General features: G+C 41.1%; 1 protein-coding gene across 4 annotated transcripts in view; it reads right to left on the bottom strand.

Annotated features, from left to right (window-relative positions):
* Positions 1 to 22616, bottom strand: part of LOC146550932 (uncharacterized) — a 43219-nt gene that overhangs the window by 5737 nt on the left and 14866 nt on the right. Inside the window, exons 2-7 of one of the 4 annotated variants that reach the window (XM_085260664.1) lie at positions 18647 to 18762; positions 3227 to 3428; positions 1770 to 1824; positions 1517 to 1607; positions 990 to 1393; positions 480 to 632 (exon numbers count right to left, since the gene is read on the bottom strand). In XM_085260664.1, the coding sequence (XP_085116790.1) occupies positions 480 to 632; positions 990 to 1393; positions 1517 to 1607; positions 1770 to 1824; positions 3227 to 3354 (831 nt within the window). In that variant the 5' untranslated portion in view covers positions 3355 to 3428; positions 18647 to 18762. Of the gene's footprint in view, positions 1 to 479; positions 633 to 989; positions 1394 to 1516; positions 1608 to 1769; positions 1825 to 3226; positions 3429 to 16462; positions 16609 to 18646; positions 18763 to 22616 lie in introns of those variants that run through there. The other 3 variants (XM_085260665.1, XM_085260662.1, XM_085260666.1) reach the window with 3 other exon arrangements.

Raw genomic sequence — 22616 nt, 5'->3', positions numbered from 1 at the left:
AATTACACCAATTTTTAGTTAGTGTGTTTTCTTACTTGCACAACCTCCACTACTTAACATTACTACGGTGCGATACTTTAACCACCACTGATCATATCACTAACAATCTGCTACCCTTTTTCCTGACTGATTAGTGTCACGCAAACACATACTTCTGTAGAGACAACATCATGTGACATGACAAAAACATCACCTATCATCTAGTACCCACCGTAAATACATAAAAAAAAAGTTTCCATTAGTCACAGTAGGTAACAAGATACATGAATGTACAGCTGAATCTGTGTCCTTTTATTACCTCAGGTTGGGCTTGCTGGAAGTTTTAAAGTGAATGCAGGTAAATGATTAAAGATTTACTCCTTATACTAAACTGACTTAGAATAGTTCCCTACTCATAGCTTTAATGAGGGAAACGCCACCTCTTTAATTTTAAAAGATACCAGCTTAAAACACTGATAAAAACAAATCAATGTAATTACCTTTCTAAACTTTCGTATAGATGCATACTCGGCTAAAGATGGATCTTGAACAGCCAGGGAATTCACAGAAGAGAGAGGTGACCTACTGACCCCACTTGCTCCATTACCTCGTCCCGTCATTGGTCCATTAATAGTGTCATTCCCTCTGCCACCCTGGGAGTAAAAAATATAAAATGGGAACAGAGAAAACATGTAAGCATTGCCTAAAATTATTAGCGTCAACCATCCAAAAACACACACAGACACACAAAAATTACATGCAAAGCACCCTAAGCTAATGTTGCATGAACAAGGCAATGATGCAAGCCATCTATATGCAAACAAACAGCGATTTTAGTTGTAATACTGGTTCTTGTGCGGCACATTTTATTTCACGTGACTAATAGCTGCTGTTAAACTGCTTAGTGCATGTACCTCCCCAGATGTTTTTCGGAGAAATGTACATGAATGCATGATTGCTCGTGAGCAAGTTGCTTTATATTTACAGCTATTTAAAATGCATGTACGTACGTTTGCGTGCCCGTTTCCACTCCGAGCTCCGCTGGCATGAGTAGAGGGGCTTTGAGGAGCCCTGGCTATAGCTGGAGCGTTGGCTGATGTGGTTGGTGGGGCAGAGGGTACTTTTGGGCCTTCCCGGACACCTACGCTTTCATATAGGCCATCATCCAGGTAGTGGGTAGGGGTGGGGTTATTGCGTAGGCCCACCTCAGTGTAGGTGTGATCTCTTGCTTCGCCTCCTCCTCCTCCGCCTCCCCCTTCCCCTCCCGTTTCCCCTTCTCCCCCCTGGCCAGATCTCTGTGGACTGGTGGGGATCTGGGGGAGCTGTCGGCCGTGGGAGGGCCTCAGATCCGTCTGGGAGCGGCGACTGTGGAGAAGCAGGAGGTCCATACTAGCTGGACGGCTCTTACTAACAGCTGCGCAAAAGAGAAAGATGAGGGAGAAGCGTAAGGAGATGGTTGTGTCATGGCTGAAACAGTGTAACGGCTTATTGTAGTATATCATTTATTGTCACTTAAGAGCTGTTAGCCACCACTTACAGTTTCCATTGCAGGGAAAGCGATTGATCTCATGGAGCCTGGTGTCAGATTTACTCATGGAGTTGAGTTTTGGGTGGCGAAGGGTACCCTGCTGTCGTGCACACATGGACTTGTTAATACAGACGTAAAACATGCAAACGTATGCATGTGCATCTGTACTTAGCTTGGAGGAAAAAGAGCAGTGGCAGATAGAGAAGTGGAGAGAGGAAACGAAGAAGGGAGGAAAAGATAGAATAATGAAAAGATGTCTCACCATATTTACAGATGTCCCTTTCTCCCCGGCCGGAGGGTGCTTGCTTTTGCTTTTCCTGACACAAAATCAAAGTGAAGAAGGTCAACAGAAGCCAGTGGACAGAAAGAGAATATACACACACTCAGAGCAGATAGATACTATCAGCATCCAACTCTGGTTAGGGCATAAAAGTCCTCGGTTGATAACAAGAGCCCAGTAAAACATTGAACGAGCGTGACTCAGGCTTTTTTGCCAAAGTGGAGAATGACCTTCACTGCAATTTGTTTTTCAAGATAAGAGCAGGCAAGCTCACAATTATTAATATGTTGTTTGCTTTGTGCCGATTCTCTTTGCAATTTCACGTTACTTTCCTCTAGCATTAACCTCGTGAAGCAAATGTATGGAGTGCACTGTGGATCCCCGGAGGCTGTATCTATAGGAAACAGTTGATATGGCTGAGAGTGTGACGAGAAGACAAGAGCTCCTAGGTGCAGGTGCAAATGTGACAACAGTTCTACCCCCACCTCTGAGATCTGAGCTCTTACTGCTGTGCTGCAAAACAGAGCGCTGCAAACAGGTGCAGAAACCATACACTGCACCTTCTTATTATGCAAGTCGCTTAAAATAAATCTGAATATAAAAGGTGCCACGGGAAGTTGTGGCAGATCCATGTCACTGGAGCTAGATATTATCTCCTCTAGTAAGCTGGAAATCTTTTGTTCAAACATATGGCCATCATTGCCCAAGGAAACCACGAGAAGAGAGCTCCCCTTGGAGCTTTTCATAATAACATGGCACAGCAGAAGGGTTTAAGGTAAAAATGACGTGAAGGCATAAAGTCAGATCCACTGCAATCTTTGGAATTTAAAAGAACCTTACATCTTAAAAATCAGAAGCTTACATCTTCTTTACAATTTAACACTACTGCAGTTATGTTTTCATAAAACAAACGAGGTTCTCTCCACATGCTTGTCTTTGTATACCATAGCAACAAAACTGCAGTGCCTCTGATTGGTCTCTGAGGGCTCGGCAAAAAAGTCATAGGCTGTTCCATTGCTCCTGCCTGGCTCAGAGTCTAATCCTTTGTAAACCGTGGGGTGTCCCATTGCTTTTGCCTGCTGAGTAGTTTGCTGGAGAGGGATGACGTGATCCTGCTCTGACTCTGGCCTGTCTCGTCAGTGTCCTGTAAACATCATTTCATCTGATCCGACACTCGCAGCCATTAACATTCATTAGCGCCACTCTGCTCAAAGCAGGGGATAAATGAGATGGAGAGGAAGGATGTAGAAGTGAAAAGAAAGGAAGGAGGAGAAGAGTTCAGAAGAAGCGGAGACACATAAAAGAAAGAGGGGATAGTGAGAGTAATTTGGGAAGGCACTAAAGCAAGAAGCTGCAAAGATCATAAAACTGGCCGTTCATCATTTTATTCCACGGCCTACTTATACCACATTTCAATGTCACGTGACCACAAATCATACCTTTGGCAGCCGACGCAGACAAGGACGATCAGGATGGTGACCACGAAAGCAGACGCTGCTGCAATGGCTCCCAGTAGAAGCAGGTTTTGGTAGGTAAGGTTGTCTTGAGAGCCCCCTTGTCTTTCCATGACACCCACTCCGTTTTGCTCACTTCCTTACTCAAGCTTAAACTCTTCCGCTCACACCGTCTGCTAAGGAAAACCTGCAAAGATAGAGGAGAAGGATAAAGCACGCGATACAACATATGAGTGACATGAGAGATAAGAAAGCAAAATGCTGCCTAGAACAAGGTGAAAAAATGTGCGTGTGTGTTTGTGTGTGTGCTCCTGGTTTGCCTCTGGCTCTTTGTCACTGTCTCATTCTGACATATCAGTTTCTATTTTTGACTCAGTCGAATAATGCACAGAAAATAGAACACCTTACAAAGCAGCGGCTACGAGCACGCCAAAATTTGTTTCATCACATTCTTTCTTTTTGCTGTTAAAAAAAGATCAAATGATACCGTAACATTCATTTGACTAACCAGAGAGATTCTTGCAGTTAGTTTAACAGGAAAAACCAACTGAGCTCCCAAGAGTGTGGCCTCACTGACGGAAGGACCAGGCTCGCTGCTGCTACACTCCATTTGCCTGCAGAATTCTTTTTCTCATATCACAAGTGGCTCAAACACTGACGAGCAAAATGTTTCAGTTTTAATAATGAAGTGTACGACATACAAGGTAGGATTTTCACTTCAGGTCTTTTTATATAATTTACTTCACAAACACACTCAATTTGATTTACATAAGCCTTAAATGAGATTCGTTTTCCAAAATGTGCTGCCTACTATCAGGTTAAAATGTGTTAATATCAGCATATTATTAAGTATAGTACATCAACAAGGTTGCAGTAATGACCAATTTTTATAATAAATTGAGTATTTTACAAACTAGGCTGAATTTATTTTATACCTGTGCATTTGTGGGAGTATGGTACTTCTATTTGAAAGTGGTATGGAGTACAGTATGTAGTAAAGGAAAAGTTAATTCTTCCTCCAATTGCATTTCTGTGAATATATTTTTATAGATGGACTGCATTCATAAACTTTACTGAACAGTACAGAGAGAGGTGTCGGGGAGACACAAACATCACGGTGAGATGAGTCAGATATTTCAGTGCTTTTACCCTGTCTGTTTCCTAGTGCGGTATATTTAGGTTCAGCCAAAGTGACAATCGAGGAAAATGATCAGTGAAATTGCAGCAAGCTGATATAACCTACTTTCTGTATGCTCTATTAAGGATACTGATATTTAATTAGCTAACTATTTAATTACGCTAATGATCTTTAGCTTTTAGTGCACTAAGCTGCAGTATTGGTTTTATTCCAAGCAGAATATTTTAGTGTTTTGCCCAGTTAAGTTATTTTTAATATAAATGAACCTTACATTTCAGTTACTACAGGACAGCCTAGCTTTCAAAAAGAGACTCACACTTTTGACGAATGTCTTACTTAATGAAAAATGCTAGATGCTTTTTAATGATATTTAGTGCCAACACTAACTTTACCAGTACTATATGATCAGTACAGTTAACATACACATACCAGTATAATGTTTTTATGTTGATATTATTATTATTGCTTTTTGCATTTTTTTTTTTTTACTAGAGGCTGACTATTAGTAGCTCTTTGCCAATATACTGGTACTGCAAAGAAGACAAAATGAGACAAACACATTTCAACCATGTTATGAGTGTTGTGGTTGCATAGTGTGTCCACAAAGGCAACAGCCAACTGATCCGAGCAGAGCTAGATGGACCAAAGTAAGATTATTTCTATACTACATACACATATACACACATACACACATACATACATCAGCCAATATATGAGATCCAAGTCCAAATATCTGCACTGGTATCAGTTTCAAAACTCGTATATCGATTGGGCTTTATTTTTAAGTATATTGTGTCTTCACTTGAACAGAGTATTTATACCTTGTGTTAATTTACGTCTTTCAGCTTTAACGGGCCACATTGTTGCAAGCTAACCCTAGACGTCAGCTATGGTTATCTAGTTAGTCTGCAGTGTTAAGTTATCAGTGTCAATATTTAACACGAACTAATGTCTACTCATATCTTAAGTTCGTTAAGTGAACATCTAAGCTTAATTTTGCAAAAGGCTGCTTCATCTATCTCTAAAACCTGAACTGAATATAGTCCAAATATACTCGGAATTACTAACTTATCAGCCCAAGTTATTAGGAATAAGGCACACGAACACACTATATGCTTTGCATTCTTCTAGAAACACAGACAATGGCATCCATGCGGTTAAGGATTGCATCCAAGTGACAAAGCGTACAGTGCACAGAAAGAGGTCATGGCAGGCTGTATACAGCTGTACATAATGTGTGTGAGAGAGTGATTCTGGAACATACCACCACAGGATCTGGCTCTGGCTTCCTGTTTCTTGGAGATAAAACTACATCTTTTCCATGTCCTCTTTTTTCTCATCTGTCTCTCTCTCTCTCTAGATCTGCTTTCCTCTCTCTCTTTCTCTATCTGTCTGTCTGCATAACCCTGCAGATATGTGAGGCGATGCACAGCGAATGAATTAGCAGAGCAGAGGCCTCAGACAGCCCTTTATGGAATAGACAGACAGGGAGGCAGAGTACATCACAGTGGAGAGAGGGCGGGGGGGGAATGAGGCAGAAAATGAATGAAGGCAAATGGTAAGAGAGAGGTGGTCAGACACGGGAGCAAATGAGTGGAGATGAAAGGGGAGAATGGTGGAAGATATGCAAGAAAATGGGGGGATGACTGGGAAAGAGGGGAGCGCACTTCAAACGCGAAGGAGGAACGAGGAGGGAAGGGTGCAATAAACAGTGGGGGAGGGAAGAGAGAAAAGAGAGTGATGAGACTAGGAGGATGAGGACAGCAGAGAAATGCCGTTGCCGTGGAAGCCTTAGAGAATGTGCGATCTACGCGGGAGTATGGAGGGGGGCGCAGAGAGGGAGAAAAAGGAGTCGATGAGAAGGAGGTCATCAGCGGTCTGTTTCTGCCTGCATTTTGTCAGCCCCCTTCTGAAATATTCAGAGGAGAAACACATACGACGGGTGTGTTTCTGAACTGCCAGCGAACACAATGCAAGACGGGAGCACATGTCTAGCAGCATACTTAACAGTACGCGAAGCTCACAAGTGGTGAACAAGCCTCAGAAGGAGGAGGAGAGGCAGTTCCTGCATGACGCGCAACGCCCCTGCAGCATGCTCAACAGTGACACACAGTTAGGGTGCAAGAATGTTTATTCCAGCATCTGTCTTCATTTCAGAAGATTACGTGTAAAATGATGACAGTGATAATAACAGCATATTGAGAAAGATGACAATGGTGGTGATAGCCCTATTGAGGCCCGCTGCTGGTGATTATAATATAGATGTCAGCAATGATGATGAAAGGTGCAGTAGCTAATACTGATGGTAATGGTACTGATGATAATGAGTAAAGAGGTCAAAGGGATTGTTACAAAGACACACTGAGGTGCGGATGCAAGCAGCAGAACTGAGAGAGCAGCAAGCAGGATGCAGCGGTGCAGCACAACCACAGGGTGGAAGGTTTCCTCTGTGTGTCTCTGAGACTCACATACACACACAAACACACACACAGAGAACATAAAACAATTTCTGTGTTACAAATGCCAGTATTTGGATTGCACAATCACTTTGCAAATAAAAAGTCAAATCGTCACACTATTTAACCCTCTAACGTGCAAATGGGGTCTGGCAAGCTTGTGCAGCCTTGTGATTTTGCAATCTCTGCTTAACTAAAGCTAATTATAGATTCCACTTTTAGTTGCTTAAAATAGACTGATGAAAAAAAAAACATCAGCAAGTTTTTCAGGTGCGTGGAAATCTGTTTTAGAGACCAGCAGAGGAAATTTATCAGACTCGTTTCTGCAAATGAATAACTACAAGCATTTTTAGTCATTATCCCTTTAATTAGATATTTAAAAAAATCATTATCAACAAGCTACTTTATGAGCAATGTTTTTTTTACTATGAACCGACCTCTCTTAGATTGCAGCACTACATCAAAAGTGGGCTTTTTTGTAAAGTTTCAAAATAAACATAACCTGGCTCACTTGCATCTCTAAGATGACATTTATATTTCTCTTTAAATTGTGGATTGCATCATGGGTTGTTATACAATTTTAATAACTTTCAGTAGTCAAGATTTGTTGGGTCAGCTTCCTGTGAAGGCTAGCTTTAACCTCTCATTAGGCAGGGAACCATGTATGCTAACATCAAAATTAGCCTCCCCATGCTTCTCTGTGAGGTTGTAGAACCACATGGCTTTCTCCCAGTTAAAAAGCAAAGATCTGAACAAACATGAGCCCGGAGTATTTTAAACTCAAAATGTGTTTTTATTTATTTTTTTTGCCTTTTATTATTCTTACACCCAGTTCATTTTTAGACATACACCAGATGCATTCAGTAAGCCATAACACATAACTCTGGACAGTAGTGCTTAATAGTACACTGGATGTTGCCAAAGGTTGGTATAACAATATACAGTGATACAGTAAGAAGTTTACTTCACCCATAGACATTTTCAAACAGTCAAATATGTGTGCGTTCTTAAGTTTTATGACCTTATAGCAGTTTTTATTATACTTATACTTATATTGCATATACTAGTGTATATTTATGCTGTGAGACTTGGTGCAGCTAAAATTGATTTAGTAATCCAATATTGGGATTTATATAGTTTTGATGAAATTTTGTGTAGGAAAAAAATTAAGTGGTACCACTTAATGTTATATATTTACGATTTATATGTCAACGTATTTTGTTTTCAGTGGATCTGCACTTTACTGTTACAGTTTCACTTCAAAGTGGGATATCAATACTGATTTAAAAAAAAATCTTCTTTTGCAACTGTGATCTTCCCTTTTATGGAAAAAAGAGGATGTTGCTGTGCCAGACTATCAACTACCATGCCAGAGAATAGTTCAAGCTGTATTTGGATTTATACACATGCTTAATTCGATGTTTATGAAAGAGCTTAAAGAGCTGCCACATTACAGCAGTTTCACCAAGTGCTATGAAACAGTTCCCTATGACTGGACAGGACTGCACTGTGTGCTATATTTCTGACAAGTGCGAGTATCAGTAAAGATAAATATTCCTAAATAATAATTATTTTGCCTTAAATGTGTGAGAAATCATATAATTGACCTTGATTTGCAGCATAAAAATATTAAAAAAGGGGGGCTGTGCCATATCATATTGTCTGCGATAACATCATGTACATTTTTATGTGATATAAAAGTGTCACATCGCGATATTACATGCCACTAGCTGTGCTCACTAGTTGCAGTCCATATGATATGATTACATGGTGGAAAAGCATAACTGTAGCCAGCTGGTTAAACAGCTCAGCGTAAGTAAGATGGAACATCCAAGGTAGAAAATATATCTCAACTGTATTATCTGACAATCTTCTGCAGCTTCTGAAGTGTTACAAGGTTAAGTTAGTGTTAAACTAATGTGTCGAGCAGTTATTTTATACTTTGACTTAAAATTTACAAAGAAAACATGACCTAGGCTACTTTTCTGTTTAAGTTGATTTGTGCTTTATCACTGAATACAATGCTGTGTCACTGTAATACTGCTGCAGACATCTCGTACGTTCACTCTTTGAATTACATAGTGTGTCATCATTGGTGGTAGCACACTTGCTTACACTTGCTGTAGTCTGTAAGCTGCAAGCATTAATAAAATGTTGTTCAGTAATTATTTTTCTATATCGTCAGAAATATTAAAGCAAATTTCATTTAAATATTGTGATTCAATTTTAAGGCTGTATCGCCCAGCTTACAAAAGTAAGAAAAAATAAATAAATAAAAACAATTTTAACTCACATCATATCCTCCAATAACACACGAGGGTCGAAATTTTACATTTCCAAGTATTTCAATGAGTGCCCTATGAAGGGTTCACTGAAAGAGCAGAAGAGCTGAATAGAAATGACTTCAATACCAACAGCGCCAAATGTTGCACAAAGCACAAGCTGGACGGCTTTGGGGAGTCTGAGTATATATTAAGTATATTAAGGTTCACCTCAGCATTTCAACAGTGATTCCCTGCAGTCATCCAAAATTAAAGAAATCTGTGCAGCTGCTCTTCTTCTTCTTGTATCCTAGAATGGCTCTCTTATAACGACTTACATAAGGTTACTTACATTACTTAGTTTCTGATTTGGCAAGCTTTGCGAAAGAGACATTTTTGGAGCATCACGTGCGTAAACACAATGCAGAACATGGAAGTAAAAATATTATGTAAAAATAAATCTATTTTGTATTTTACTGATTAAATTATTTTGACAATGCAGCACCAACTTCTCTGCCATTGGTCTCCATTAAGCATAAAAAACATACTGTATAATGAAGATGTTAATTAACGCTCACCGTAACACACATTGTCATGTTTATGCATTATCAAACTGGACAGATTACACATCACAACCACAGTATTTCACCAAGGAGAGAAATTAACCTTTTTGTTTCCATCAATCACATCACTATCTTTGATTTGATGCCCGCCACTAACTAAAGTTGATGAATCTATTTGCTAAATGTGGGGAAAAACAGAACACAACAAAACAAAGAGGAAAATCACTCTCTGCCTACATCCCCACTGCATAAACTATTATTCTAAAACTTAAGCATAATAATATCCAATATCACATCAGTACTAAGAATGAGTGTGTAAATGAGAAAAGACATTAATGTTACCATAAATAACCTCATAAATTAAAATACTGTAATATCATAAACATATTCTTTATTTCAGTAAATTATCCAAAAATAGACTATAAGTTAAAAAGGACACTCTTACCATTAGTGGGGTAGAATGAACTATTAATATGGCAATACATTATAATGATTCCTCTTCAGGTACAATTATTGACAGAGTAGTAACAAATATCAGTACTTCAGAAAAACACGCAGTCACTGAACTGCACACCCAACAGTTTCACCAGAGTTATTATTTTATGAGTTCTCATGCAGCTTACTTAATGAAAGTGAGCAAAAGCTGCAGCGAAGAAGAAGAAACTCAGTTTGGGTAAACAATATTGAAATTAAATAACACAATCCTGACATTAAAGAACAAACTAACACCACAGTGTAGTGAATGAAGACACAATTTCAGCTTCTTTGGGTGTATTTTCATCTTCGGTTACATAGATATTAAGATTCATTTTAAACTATTGCTGTATTTTCAATTCAATTTTATTGATAGCGTTAAATCACGGCAACAGTCGCCTCAAAGCGCTTTATATTAGATAGATACAGATACAGACTGTACAATGAATGTTATTTTGATGCCATAGCCACTGTGGGCAACACTTTGTGATAGAATGATAGTAATAATTTAGTAATAGCTCAAATAAGAAATAAACAATAATAAAACAACAAAAAACTAAGATATCACTAACAAGACTGCTTGGTTAAATTTACTTATGTAACTATATAGTTACAATCAGGAATAGTATCAGAGTTTTAGCAGGTAATTCGACATTAAAAACTTATCAGTAAAGCTGTAACATCTGGAAAATCTGTCAACATCCCACAAACTATTTTTACACACACACACGTAACAGTAAAAGCCAAACGTAACAACACGTGACAGTATGCAGTGTTTTATTCATAGATGACAATCATTTCCACCTTTTTTCGCTATTTATAGTTTGGCTGGTGTTTTAAAAAAAACATTGTGTTACCTCAACAAAGTTTTTTATCTCATCGTTTTTCTCTTAAAATAAGTTTCAGATTTGGCCATTTTGTTTCCAAAAACTACGCAAAGAGACTTTTTTTGGTTGGCATGACTGTCAACTTCAGTTGAAAATAGTCACGATGAAAACTGACGACGACTCGCTGATTGACAGCTTGCTGTTGAACGCTTTTGTATTTTGGTAACTTTGAGCAGCACCAATAACCTTTTCAGAGATGGATATCTCAAAACCTCAGTATGTAAAACCGAAACTGTCTACAATGCTAGACAGGTGAGTTAAATTTTCTTTTCCCTCCAATTCCCACGTTGGCCACTGTCTCTTCTGTCCCCAAGCTTATTGAATTTATCACATAAAGACTCCCCCAAACCCCACTGTTCCCTCTTCACACTTGATTAATAAAGCCAGCATTCATGCAATTTTTGTAAATGCAGCCAGACAAGGCTGATATGCCCCTGCCATGATCCTGAGCACAGCTTTCAACCTCTGTCATCACATTAGGACAAATTCAACTAAGTGATTATTAATCAACGGCAACAATGGAGTTCTGAGATATGAGGGTTGCTGCGTAAGTGTGTGGGTCTTTGTGAATGAGCGAGTGTGCAGCACTGCTCTTTCCCAATAAATCAACACATCAGTTACAGGCCACCAATGCCCATCGAGTGATATGACATATTTTCACTTAAATCACCTCCACAGCACCGACTTGTAACTAAACAGTCTGTCCTCTTTACTTCCCACCTCCAAATCAATCAATAATGCCATTTGAAGATCAGTCATTGAAGCACGCATTATCTGTGTTTGACAGAAATAGATGGCAATCAGAGAAAGAAAGAGGAGAGTGTAGAGGACAACATGCCTTATGAGGCAAGTTCATCAGAGGCCTGTAGTGCAGCATATTACAGCTAAAAGGAGACGCGGAATCACATCATGTCCGTGGCAATCTCAGGCCCCGCGGGACACCGCTACGCTGCGCATAACAACATGGACTGATGGGGAGACAGCAGTAAAAAGGGAAAGAGACGCACAGGAAGGCAGGTGGGGTGGAGGGATGGGGGTGCGCAGCTTAACCCTCTGACATTTTTGCCATCAGCTAAGCCTCACTAACACACACGGACACACACACACAGGCACAGGACTAAGACCTTGTACAGGAACTTGAAAATTCAGTTTGCAATTTAATGCCTATCCCGAAGTGACCTGTTACAAACGGTCGCATAAAAGATCAAGTGAATTTAACCTGCTGAGCTTTTGTCCTGGACTAACGTTCTAATCTCATAACCAAGAACAAATATGATTTGGACTCTGCTAAAAGCTTACTAAGCATACTTTCCTTAATGAGCAAAAGCATTAAGTGGCAAGTGTAGGGTCAGTTTTTTTGGTTTTGTTTCAGAATAGCCTGTTTATTTATGAGATATAAATAAATATGTTATATATATATATTAATTTTGGAGGGGAAATTCTACATTTTTTGACATTTTAAAAATTAAGTAAAAAAAAAAATTAAAGTTTTATCAAAAAAAAATTAAAAAAAATTTTTTTTCCTCAGTTAGGTTCTAACTTCATGAACATCAGTATCCGGCTCTGCAGCTCTGGCACTGCTGCTGACAGTTATCCTTTGCTGAGCTGCTGAATGTGTCTTTCTTGCACAGAATGTATGACTTTTCTCTGTTGACCACAAGATCATCAACTGCCATTTCACCTAAGCCTTACGTTACTTGTGATTTAATATGTTCACTTATTAAACATTCAAATAATTCCAAAATCATGCCACATATTCAAAACCCCTTTGCTGTACACATTTAAAAATTTACAGCCAGGCACGCACTTTGCTGATGCGGTGATCTGTCTATGAGATGAATGGCCTGCTTTGTCTTTCCCTAAATTCAACCACGGGTGTCGTCTTATTTTCAAGGCCCTCTCTCTCTCAGCTATCCATTTTTTATTTACAGACCTACATCCGTCATAAAACTACTGGTAGTCACTGCCTTCGCTCCCAGGCGTTGTTCCTTTTATGTATCTACAAAGCATTTACTGAATTAGGAAAGAGCATATTCAAATTTGCTTGGAATCAGGTGCAAAAATCTACCGATTTAGTATTATGTTAACACTTCACCTGTGCACCTGTGACGACTGTGTGACAATTCAGTTGTGTTTCTGTAGCTTTAAAGTTTATAATATTGTATGTTTTTACATGTCACTGTCCATCTTTTGCATACATACAGTCTTTTTTATGTTTTGCTGTGTGCGCATTATTGTGTAATCCATGGTAACTAAACAGACTGCTGCCCATCCCTGAGCCTGGTTCTGCTAGAGGTTTCTTACAGTTAAAAGGGACTTTTTCCTTCCTGCTCTTGCCAAGTGCTTGCTCAAAGGGGGTCATTTGATTGTGGGGGTTTTCTCTTTATTGTTGTAGGGTGACTACCTTTTAATATAAAGTCCTTGACTTGAAACTGCTGCTGCTGCAATTTGCCACTATATAAATCAAATAACATTGAAGTGAAATGAATTGAGCTGCTTTCCATCTTGGACAAGACATGCTAATTTGAGATTTTTGATCTGTATAATTACTATTACCCTTATTAAATGAAGGTTAAATAACATCCATCCATCCATCCATTGGCTTCCGCTTATCCTTTTCAGGGTCGCGGGGGGCGCTGGAGCCTATCCCAGCTGTCATAGGGCGAGAGGCGGGGTACACCCTGGACAGGTCGCCAGTCTGTCGCAGGGCTAACACACAGGGACAGACAACCAGTCACACTCACATTCACTCACACATTCACACTTAGTGGCAATTTGGATTATCCAATTAACCTATTCCCAGAAGCTGCATGTCTTTGGACGGTGGGAGGAAGCCGGAGTACCCGGAGGGAACCCACGCAAACACGGGGTTAAATAACATAAATAAATGAATAAAAATAAAAGATTTTCATATTTTTCACATTACATTATATTTACATTTTGTCTACTACATCTACTGATACTCTGCATTTATGTTTTTTAACCAATTACATGGATCAAAACCCATCACATTACTAACAGACTTACTAACACCATCCAAGAACTAAACTCGCATATTTGTCCATGCCACAGCCCTGCATACTTGTCCAAAATCAACAGTGTAGTTTATTTTCTCAGCTTGACAAACATGCCAATTAATGCTGTTTGTGTAGCGTTTGATAAAACCTGCAGACCTAACATTACTCAGAACATGATAGGAAATAGCTAATCTAGAACTGCCTTTTAAAAGATTCGTCAGAAGAGGGACGGACTAATGTTTTGTTAGATTTAGTCTTCTTATAGGATTTGCTTTGAGTACAGAAACTACAGAATAATGTCAGGCTTATCCTTTAGCCTTAAGGCTGTGATGGGACTAACTATGATTTTATTGCATCACACAGCATTTGTATTACATCGTCACAAAGCGTATTATGTAATTCAAATGTAAATAAATGATATTTTGCACATTATGGTGCATTTTGGATACGCTGTGCTGATTAAAGGCCCTTGTTGTTTGTCTGCCATTATAAATCTTAAGGGCACTTGGTTTAAAATGTTAAACAGGTAAACATTTCTAAAATCCGCTCTCTGCTATTCTCACCAGAGGACAGTTGGCAGCTCTACCCCGGTTGCTGTTGGGTATAAAGAACTGTTTGTTTTATCTGTTCCACACCCGATCGAGCGCCTATGATGTCCTCGAACGGCAGCCCTTGTGTTGTTTTATTTTTAGAGTTACACAGGGTTTTGACATTTCACTTGTTTGCCTCATCCTTTGTCGCATGGCGAAATCTTTCCACCATAACACAACAAAGAAAATCCCAGAGGTTGCTCAACAGATTTCTTTGTTTCTCTGAGTTTCGGAGGGGGTGGGATACGTGTTTATTTTAACTGCAGAATGCAGGATGTGCAGAGCAAATAACATTTACCATGAATTGGTGGGAGTTGAATAATAAAGTGTGAGAAATGAAACCATTAGCGTATCTACTGCCTGAAAGCTAATGCTGAATGGGAGCATTTTCTCTTGATGTATATGTAAATTTCAGAGCTGACAGGAAGTGTGTGTGAAATCTTCTGAGTATAAAGAGGCTGTGCAGGTCAAGCTAATAAAAATAGGAGGAATAGACTCAATACAATTTGTTCCGTTCCTGCTTTGTGAGTGCACAGAGGACAGTTCCAGTGAGAGACTACATAAGCTGCAAATACAGTATAGTGCTGATCCTACAGACTCAGGGAAGGCAAGACCCCATTTTCCTCTCACTTGACTCGACTTAATTAACCAGAATGAGTCAGAAGCAACACTCAGGATTTAAGATTTGTCCTTATGGGATTGGGGATCTCTCTCGCTTTCTCTCCCTCACTCCCTGTTTTCCCCTCTCCCTCTCTAACTCTCTGTTTATGGTTGACTTCAGTGCTAACTTCCTGCTCATTACTTTAATGATGGTTCTACTGTGAGCTTATGCTCACGAGTGCAGTTTGCTTTTTAACACTGCAGTTTGGGAATAGCAAGAAACGCACACACACACATGCAGAGAAACTCATGCATACAGTGACAGAGAATCAAATGAAATCAAACTACTATGTATGCATTATGTATGTGCGTTGTTACTAAAAAGAAAAGCTCCAAAATTCAAGAATCTTTCACACTATGTATCACCATCCGACTTGCATGTTATCCGCAGTGTTCTGAGACCATACATGCTCACGTTTCCCGAGAATAAAAGAGTTAATAACAGACGGGAAAGTAAATGGGAAGAAGGGTAGAGTGCGTCAAACGTCTCTTTTTCTCTTCTGAAGTATCAGCAGAACTCCGTACATAACTGTAATACAGAGAAAGAGTCTGACAGACAGATATATCCAACACCAGCTCTCTGCTTTTGCTTTAGATGCATTATTCATCTGTGTGCCAATTTGGAGGAACCCTCCCAATTCCCCAGCTGGCAGCAAAAAGACGAGAAGCGCGAGAGAGAGAAAGAGAGAGAAAGAGAGACAGGCAGACTAGAGAAAAAGAAGTCGCCGCAAGAATGTCAGAAAAAAAGAAAGACAGAGAAAGAGAGAGAAGAGGGAGAGGAAAACACCAGAACAAAGAATGGGTGAGACAGATGCAGTAAAGCGGGATTGGGAATGGCTCAATCTCTCAGCTGCAATGTAGTGAAACATCCAAACAGGATTTCGAATGATCCAGGGAGACTTCTCCCTACATGTTTTAATATTCCCAGCTCTGTTTGACTCGTCTGCACAGAGCAGATTAATGACGATTTCCACACTAAAGACTCTTAACCCCTTAGAAAACACATAGGAAGCAAAGAGCAGGGGCATGAGGCTCACTTCTTTTTGCCTGAAACCAAACTGCACACTATCGCTAAATCCCAGTTTCACACACGCAGCAGTGTAAATGTCAGTGCAAGCGTGCTGTCAAACATATGCAAACACTTGCTTAACGGCATGATGACACCAGAAACTCACCATTTTTTTCACAGCATGCTCCATCATCATCTCTTACTACCTTGAGTGTCTTGATAATGTCATCCCTGCACTCCCTCCCAGTAAACCCCATCACGCTGACAGCTGTGGAAGCTATCCATCCTGGGACAGCCTGCCCCAGATTTAACCCTATCTCACCCTCGCCCTCTTTTCAGGTTTGTTACCTATTATGGCAAAACACTGCCACATGAACAGAACAGATTACAGCCCAGCAGAAGATAAAATGGTCACTCACAGTAGCACCTCCTCGCCGTGATGAATGTGGGCGTGTATGAGGGGGAGGGGGAGTGGCGGGCTAACTGTGTGGGGCTGGATCAGCGGGATTGCTGTTTAATCTGCTGCTGTCTCCCCATAACGGAACACCGGGTGTTTAGACCCAACAGCTGGTTGAGTCCACCCCCAAGCCTGTGTTACTGCAGCACTAACACTTACTCTTCAAAGGTTTCCTCCTTATTATATAACCTCACTTTTATACTGTACAGCACACAGTACAGTATATGTACCATATCTGATTGGTGATCTGCCACATACGTGATCATTTCCACCGTAGTGTTATGAAACAGCATTAACCAATCGCGCTCCCGTGGAGGGCGTTGGCTTGTGCTTCTCCGCTGAAGGATCTGTCAAAATGTGGAGCTGCTCAGAGGATTCGCCTGTCAGATTTGGCCTTATTTGTCACTTTGCTGTGATTCTGCTCCCTCAGCTTTGTCATGTCACCGTTTCGACTGCTTCAGAGGGCTCCTGGGAGGTGCTCGCTGGGAGAATATATGCCAGGCGTTGTAGCTGATTTACATCAGGTCAGTCCTCTCTGAGACAGATGGAATGCTTAAGCTCCGCACAAAACACTAGTTATGATTATTTAAACAACTACGATAATCTCCAGAGCTGCTGTTACCACAATCAAACTACAGAAACAGGTCATGTCCTATATTTAGCAACGACAGTTTATGGAAAAATATGTCATGTTGCAGTACTATTGGAAAACTGTAACTGAATACAAAGGATCATTAGTAGTATCGATTTTGATCTGAGCATCTTATTGGTAACGGCTTAATTTTTCAGCGTGATTATGATCCCATACCATAACTGGATTTTTTTTTTTTTAAAGGTAAATAAACTGGTTCCTTTATAGCGCTTTTCTACTTTACTTGATCACTCAAAATACATTATACAACAGGCCTCGTTTGCCCATTCTCACCCATTATTCACACAAGTGCTTTTTTCTATGTTTAAGGTATTTCTATCTAATGTTCACACAAATTCACACTCCGATGCATCAGAGAGCATCTTGGGGTTAGTATGCTGCCCAAGGATATTCGGTATGGAGACTGGAGCAGCAAAGGATCAAACCACCTGAACCACCACCACCTGAGCAACAGCCATGCCAGTGGATCATTCATGTGCCGGTCTCCCAGATATCAACATTACTGAAGCAGTGTGAGATCATTTCGACAATACAAAGAAGAGTTTCGGATGTCCTTCAAGAAACCTGGACAACTATTCCTGAAATCTACTTAAAGAAATAGCAAGAAAGCTTGAAAGAGAGTTAGGCTGTATTGAAGAATAAAAGTGGTTACTTGACTTTAAAGCTTGTTAGAAGTGTACAAAGCCTGTTTTTTTGGTTATATATTCCATTTCCATTTATGTTTGTGCATCTCTTTAAATTTTTCTAGCAAAATATTCTATTTTTAAGGTTTGAGCTACATGGGCAGGGTGTGTGATCAAAATGCTGCTCTTACGACTGGAGATGGACTCAAAAAGATTCCACATTTTAGTTCTTCTTCAAATCACACAGGCCTGAGTGATCGGAGCATCACGCTGAAGGAGGCATGCTCTCATTTCAACGTCACAATATTTGATACGTTTTCATTTTGTAGCTCAGATACGCAAACGTCACCACCTCAGCATGTAATGAAAGGCATGTTGAGACCGTGACTCCCTCTCTAAAATATTCACAGATTAAAACACAAAAAATGACAAAGGTCCCAATATAAGCTAATACAGTCAGAAGCCCACACGCATACACGTGTAGACCCACATGGCAGCACCAGTTCCCAGGTCTCCGGTGGCAAGTGATGTTTTCACACTTATGTGGGGAGATTGCTATTTCTGCGCAGAGCCAGATAACTCAATTATTCATCACGGATGCTGGTGCACTCACTTTACCTCAGTTAGGATGGAGGCGGGTGTGTCTTCCTTTGAGTGTGCGTTCCACTCGCGCTTGTCTATGCTCGATTCGGAGCGTGCGCGCGTGTGTGCGAAGACCTCCAACAGAAGATGAACTGCTGACATGCCACACCACACAGCAGGAGAGGAAAGAGGCAAGAGGAGAAAAGGAAAAGGAGCTGTCATAAACATGGCAATCAAAGAGATATGAAGCGGGAGGTGAGGATCAAAGAGCAGAAAGAGAAGAGGCAAGGAATTAGTTCCCTTATCTTCTCTCTAAGCCAACCGCGCACCTTCCAATCCTCTACAGCTCAATCAACAGTTACAAAGAAAAAAAGATTTTTTGAATTACCAGCAAAACTGAAACTTAGCTACCGTGGCGCTCAACCTTTTCAGCACAAGAGGCTTTTTTTTTTCTTTTTTTTTTATCCACCTCGCGTACTCTTGCTCAGCAGCTGTACTCATGAAATAAAGCATAACATTTCAGCCTTTTATTAACAGTGCACCTAATCTTTTCCAGTTTAAACTTAATGGGACAATTACTCTGTCGCTTAGCATCTGATGTGCTTAGCCGTGGTCTAGAGTGGCTCCAGCTAATCTCGAACCCAGAGGGGTTAAAAGCGCAGCTGCATGCCAAACTAGACCTGATTGCTCTGTCAAAACAAGCACAGGTTCAGCTGAACCAAAGCTAAACTGGAGCTAAAAAGGGGGTGTCTGTTCCGCCCAACGCAGTGAAACCTCAGTATCATGCAGAAAACCGAAGGACGGCTTCTCTGATGACTTATGACTATGCCAAGGGGCGATTAATTGCGTTGCTGCACTGTTTGGTATTGGTATAATTGTGATATGCACTGTATTCTGTTATGTTGGCACTGCTGCTCATGTTTCCATATTAACATGCAATTAATCATTACAAGCATGGGTGTAACATTACATGTATCCGGTCTGAACTGTTCGTTACCGACGTCTGAGACTTCTGTTTGGTACGTCATCTTATCTAAACAGTTACTGTCAGAATACTATAATTATGTCCACAATCCAGTCTTGGCAGTCGGGGATGAGTTCCTGCCCCAAGTGGAGGAGTTCAAGTATCTCGGGGTCTTGTTCGCGAGTGATGGGAGAAGGGAGCCGGAGATCGACAGACGGATTGGGGCTGCAGCTGCAGTAATGCGGACGCTGCACCGGTCCGTCGTGGTGAAGAGGGAGCTGAGTGTAAAAGCGAAGCTCTCAATTTACCGGTCGATCTACGTCCCTACCCTCACCTATGGCCACGAGCTGTGGGTAGTGACCGAAAGAACGAGATCGCGGATACAAGCGGCAGAAATGAGCTTCCTCCGAAGGGTGGCTGGCCTCTCCCTTAGAGATAGGGTGAGAAGTTCAGCCATCCGGGAGGGGCTCAGAGTAGAGCAGCTGCTGCTCCACATCGAAAGGAGCCAGCTGAGGTGGTTCGGGCATCTGACAAGGATGCCCCCTGGGCGCCTCCTGGGTGAGGTGTTCCAGGCATGTCCCACCGGGAGGAGGCCCCGGGGCAGACCCAGGACACGCTGGAGAGATTATATCTCTCGGCTGGCCTGGGAACGCCTTGGTATTCCCCCGGATAAGCTGGAGGAGGTGGCTGGGGAGAGGGAGGTCTGGGCCTCTTTGCTTAGGCTGCTGCCCCCGCGACCCGGCCCCGGACAAAGCGGATGAAAATGGATGGATGGATGGATGGATGGATGTCCACAATCCTGCAACAGCAGAGTAGAAATTCCTGACTGCAAATCCCAGAAATGTTTGGCAGTGCACCAGGTATCATCTATGCTGATAGAGTTAGCCTGGAAACCCAGGCAGACCCTATACAATTATTGATCTCACACAATGTGTTCACGTCACGTTTTAAGCGACCTTTCTGAAAGGTCACAACCTACAAGTTATGTGCACACACGCTGTACAAGTCAACCGATCCTTAAATAGGAAAGAATGATTTTGTCACGACTGAATGTTTTTATGTCATTGAGTTATTTGATGACTGATTCATGGCACTTTAGTTCTTTTTCCACCAATGAACCACATTAAGTGAGAAAACATTTCCTACCTGAAAGTATCTGACCTTGTATTGACAGTATATTTGACAGAGTTGACTCCTTAAATTTTGAAGTCATATCATTTCCTTTGGGATTAATAAAGTATTCTGAATCTGATTTCATCACAAAGTTTCCAGTTAGTTTCCTTTAGGCTGATCAACACTTAACACACTGACCAGTATCGATAATCTATTAAATAACAGCACTTACTAACAGTAAAGCTATAAATGGGATTTGGTCTGATGATGCACACTGTATAGGATTAATTATAGGGCATGCAACATGGCTACAAAAACCCCGGATGACAAAAACAGCGGACGACAGTGCAGCATCTTCAGCTGTGTCGTTAGAAAGGGTGTAATGTGCAAATGAGGTGGTCTGGGTGGGTTCAAATCCAGAGCACTCTATACTTTATAATGAGCAGAGAGCCACTTAACCACACGCCCTTACACACTGGAGGGTAAAGGTCATGGTTCAGGGTGACTCTGCAAACAGCTGCCGATTGTTCCCCCTAGAGTCCATTTATTGCCCCTAACGCCATATGGACCTCTTGGAAGACCTGACTAAACCCACTGTACACACGTAGCCTTTGGACACAGACAGTACGTCTACATATGCTCAGACATATTGTTCATGTAAACAAAGACATTTCCAGGCTCATAGATAAAACTTCTATGGGTCTAGCTAGATATGAGATGCATGAACATGCACGCATACAAAATGTAAATGACTGCATCCTGTATCTGCACATTCTGCACATTTGTTGCATCTCCAGGCATCAGTCTTAATGCACAAGAAAAACCTGCAAATATGGGAAAGACACATAACTCTGTATCAGTGGCAGGCTATCTCGCTTGTGCCGGTGCCCTTATTTCCCCGAGGACAACTCCGGCAAGCCAATTGGAGCAGTTACACATGCCAACACTCTCATGCAGCCATTTAGCACACCCACCCAGTGGCTCTTTTCATCACCTTTACAGTCAGTAACTCTCACGAAGACGCAGACTACATGCACATGGCATAAATTCACAGAAACAAAAGAGACACAAATGCAGACAAACTGTCTTATTTCGAATGATCACACAGAGACACAAACACACTCTTCCCCCACTTTAATCTTCAGGGCAGGCAGAATCTATGAGTGATTTATTTTAAACCTTTCCCTGGGGGTTTTACAGGATTGAGCCAGCACTGAACCTGATCACAGCACTCACTTTCTATGTCAGCAATTTGTGAATCCACCCCCTTAGTCTGAATTTGTCTGGATGCGCATGTGTGTTTGCAAGCAAGCTAATGAGTGATAGAGAGAGGTGGGAAGCAAAGACATGGCGAGTGAGGGAGAGAGAGAGAGAGGGGGGGAGACGCAGGAAGAACGAACTGGCACTGTGATGAGTGTGTACTGTAACTTAGCATACTGTCTGTACCACACACCCCCATGGTTTTGGGTGGTGAGTCACCCTCTGCACTTGCAAGCTTGCATCCAATCGTACATGCCTTTGATATGAAACACAATTTCTTTTTGCGTGTTTTTGGGTGTGTTTATCGAACCTCAAAGACATGAAACGTGAACCTCGAATGTTCTGCACAAACTAAGCTCTGGGACAACAAAGTCAAAGCGTGACACACCCTCAACAGTCGCCCTACCATCTCCCATTCACAGCCCCATAGCTACTCAGTACCATCCAGATAACTGTGTCTAATTTCACTGGATACTACATTTCCATTTGAAAGGTGGTTAGTGCCTATTGAGCAGTGTTATCGTTGCTGTGCAGACAGAGACAGGTTCCCTCGCTCCTCCCAGCCTCAGACGGAGAAGCCATCGATTTGATTCAGTCTTAAAAGCCAGGTCAGCCTCAACAATGGCAGCTTATGGAAAAACCATTACCCCAGGTGAATTCTGAAACGTT

This window comes from Mchenga conophoros, linkage group LG20 (assembly GCF_057382185.1).
Source record: "Mchenga conophoros isolate Kocher_MC1m ecotype Shallow Benthic linkage group LG20, M_conophoros_male_GT1.1, whole genome shotgun sequence".
Taxonomy (NCBI): Eukaryota; Metazoa; Chordata; class Actinopteri; order Cichliformes; family Cichlidae; genus Mchenga; species Mchenga conophoros.
Note: the sequence above shows the minus strand (reverse complement) of the source record. Positions and strands in the feature narration are given on the sequence as shown.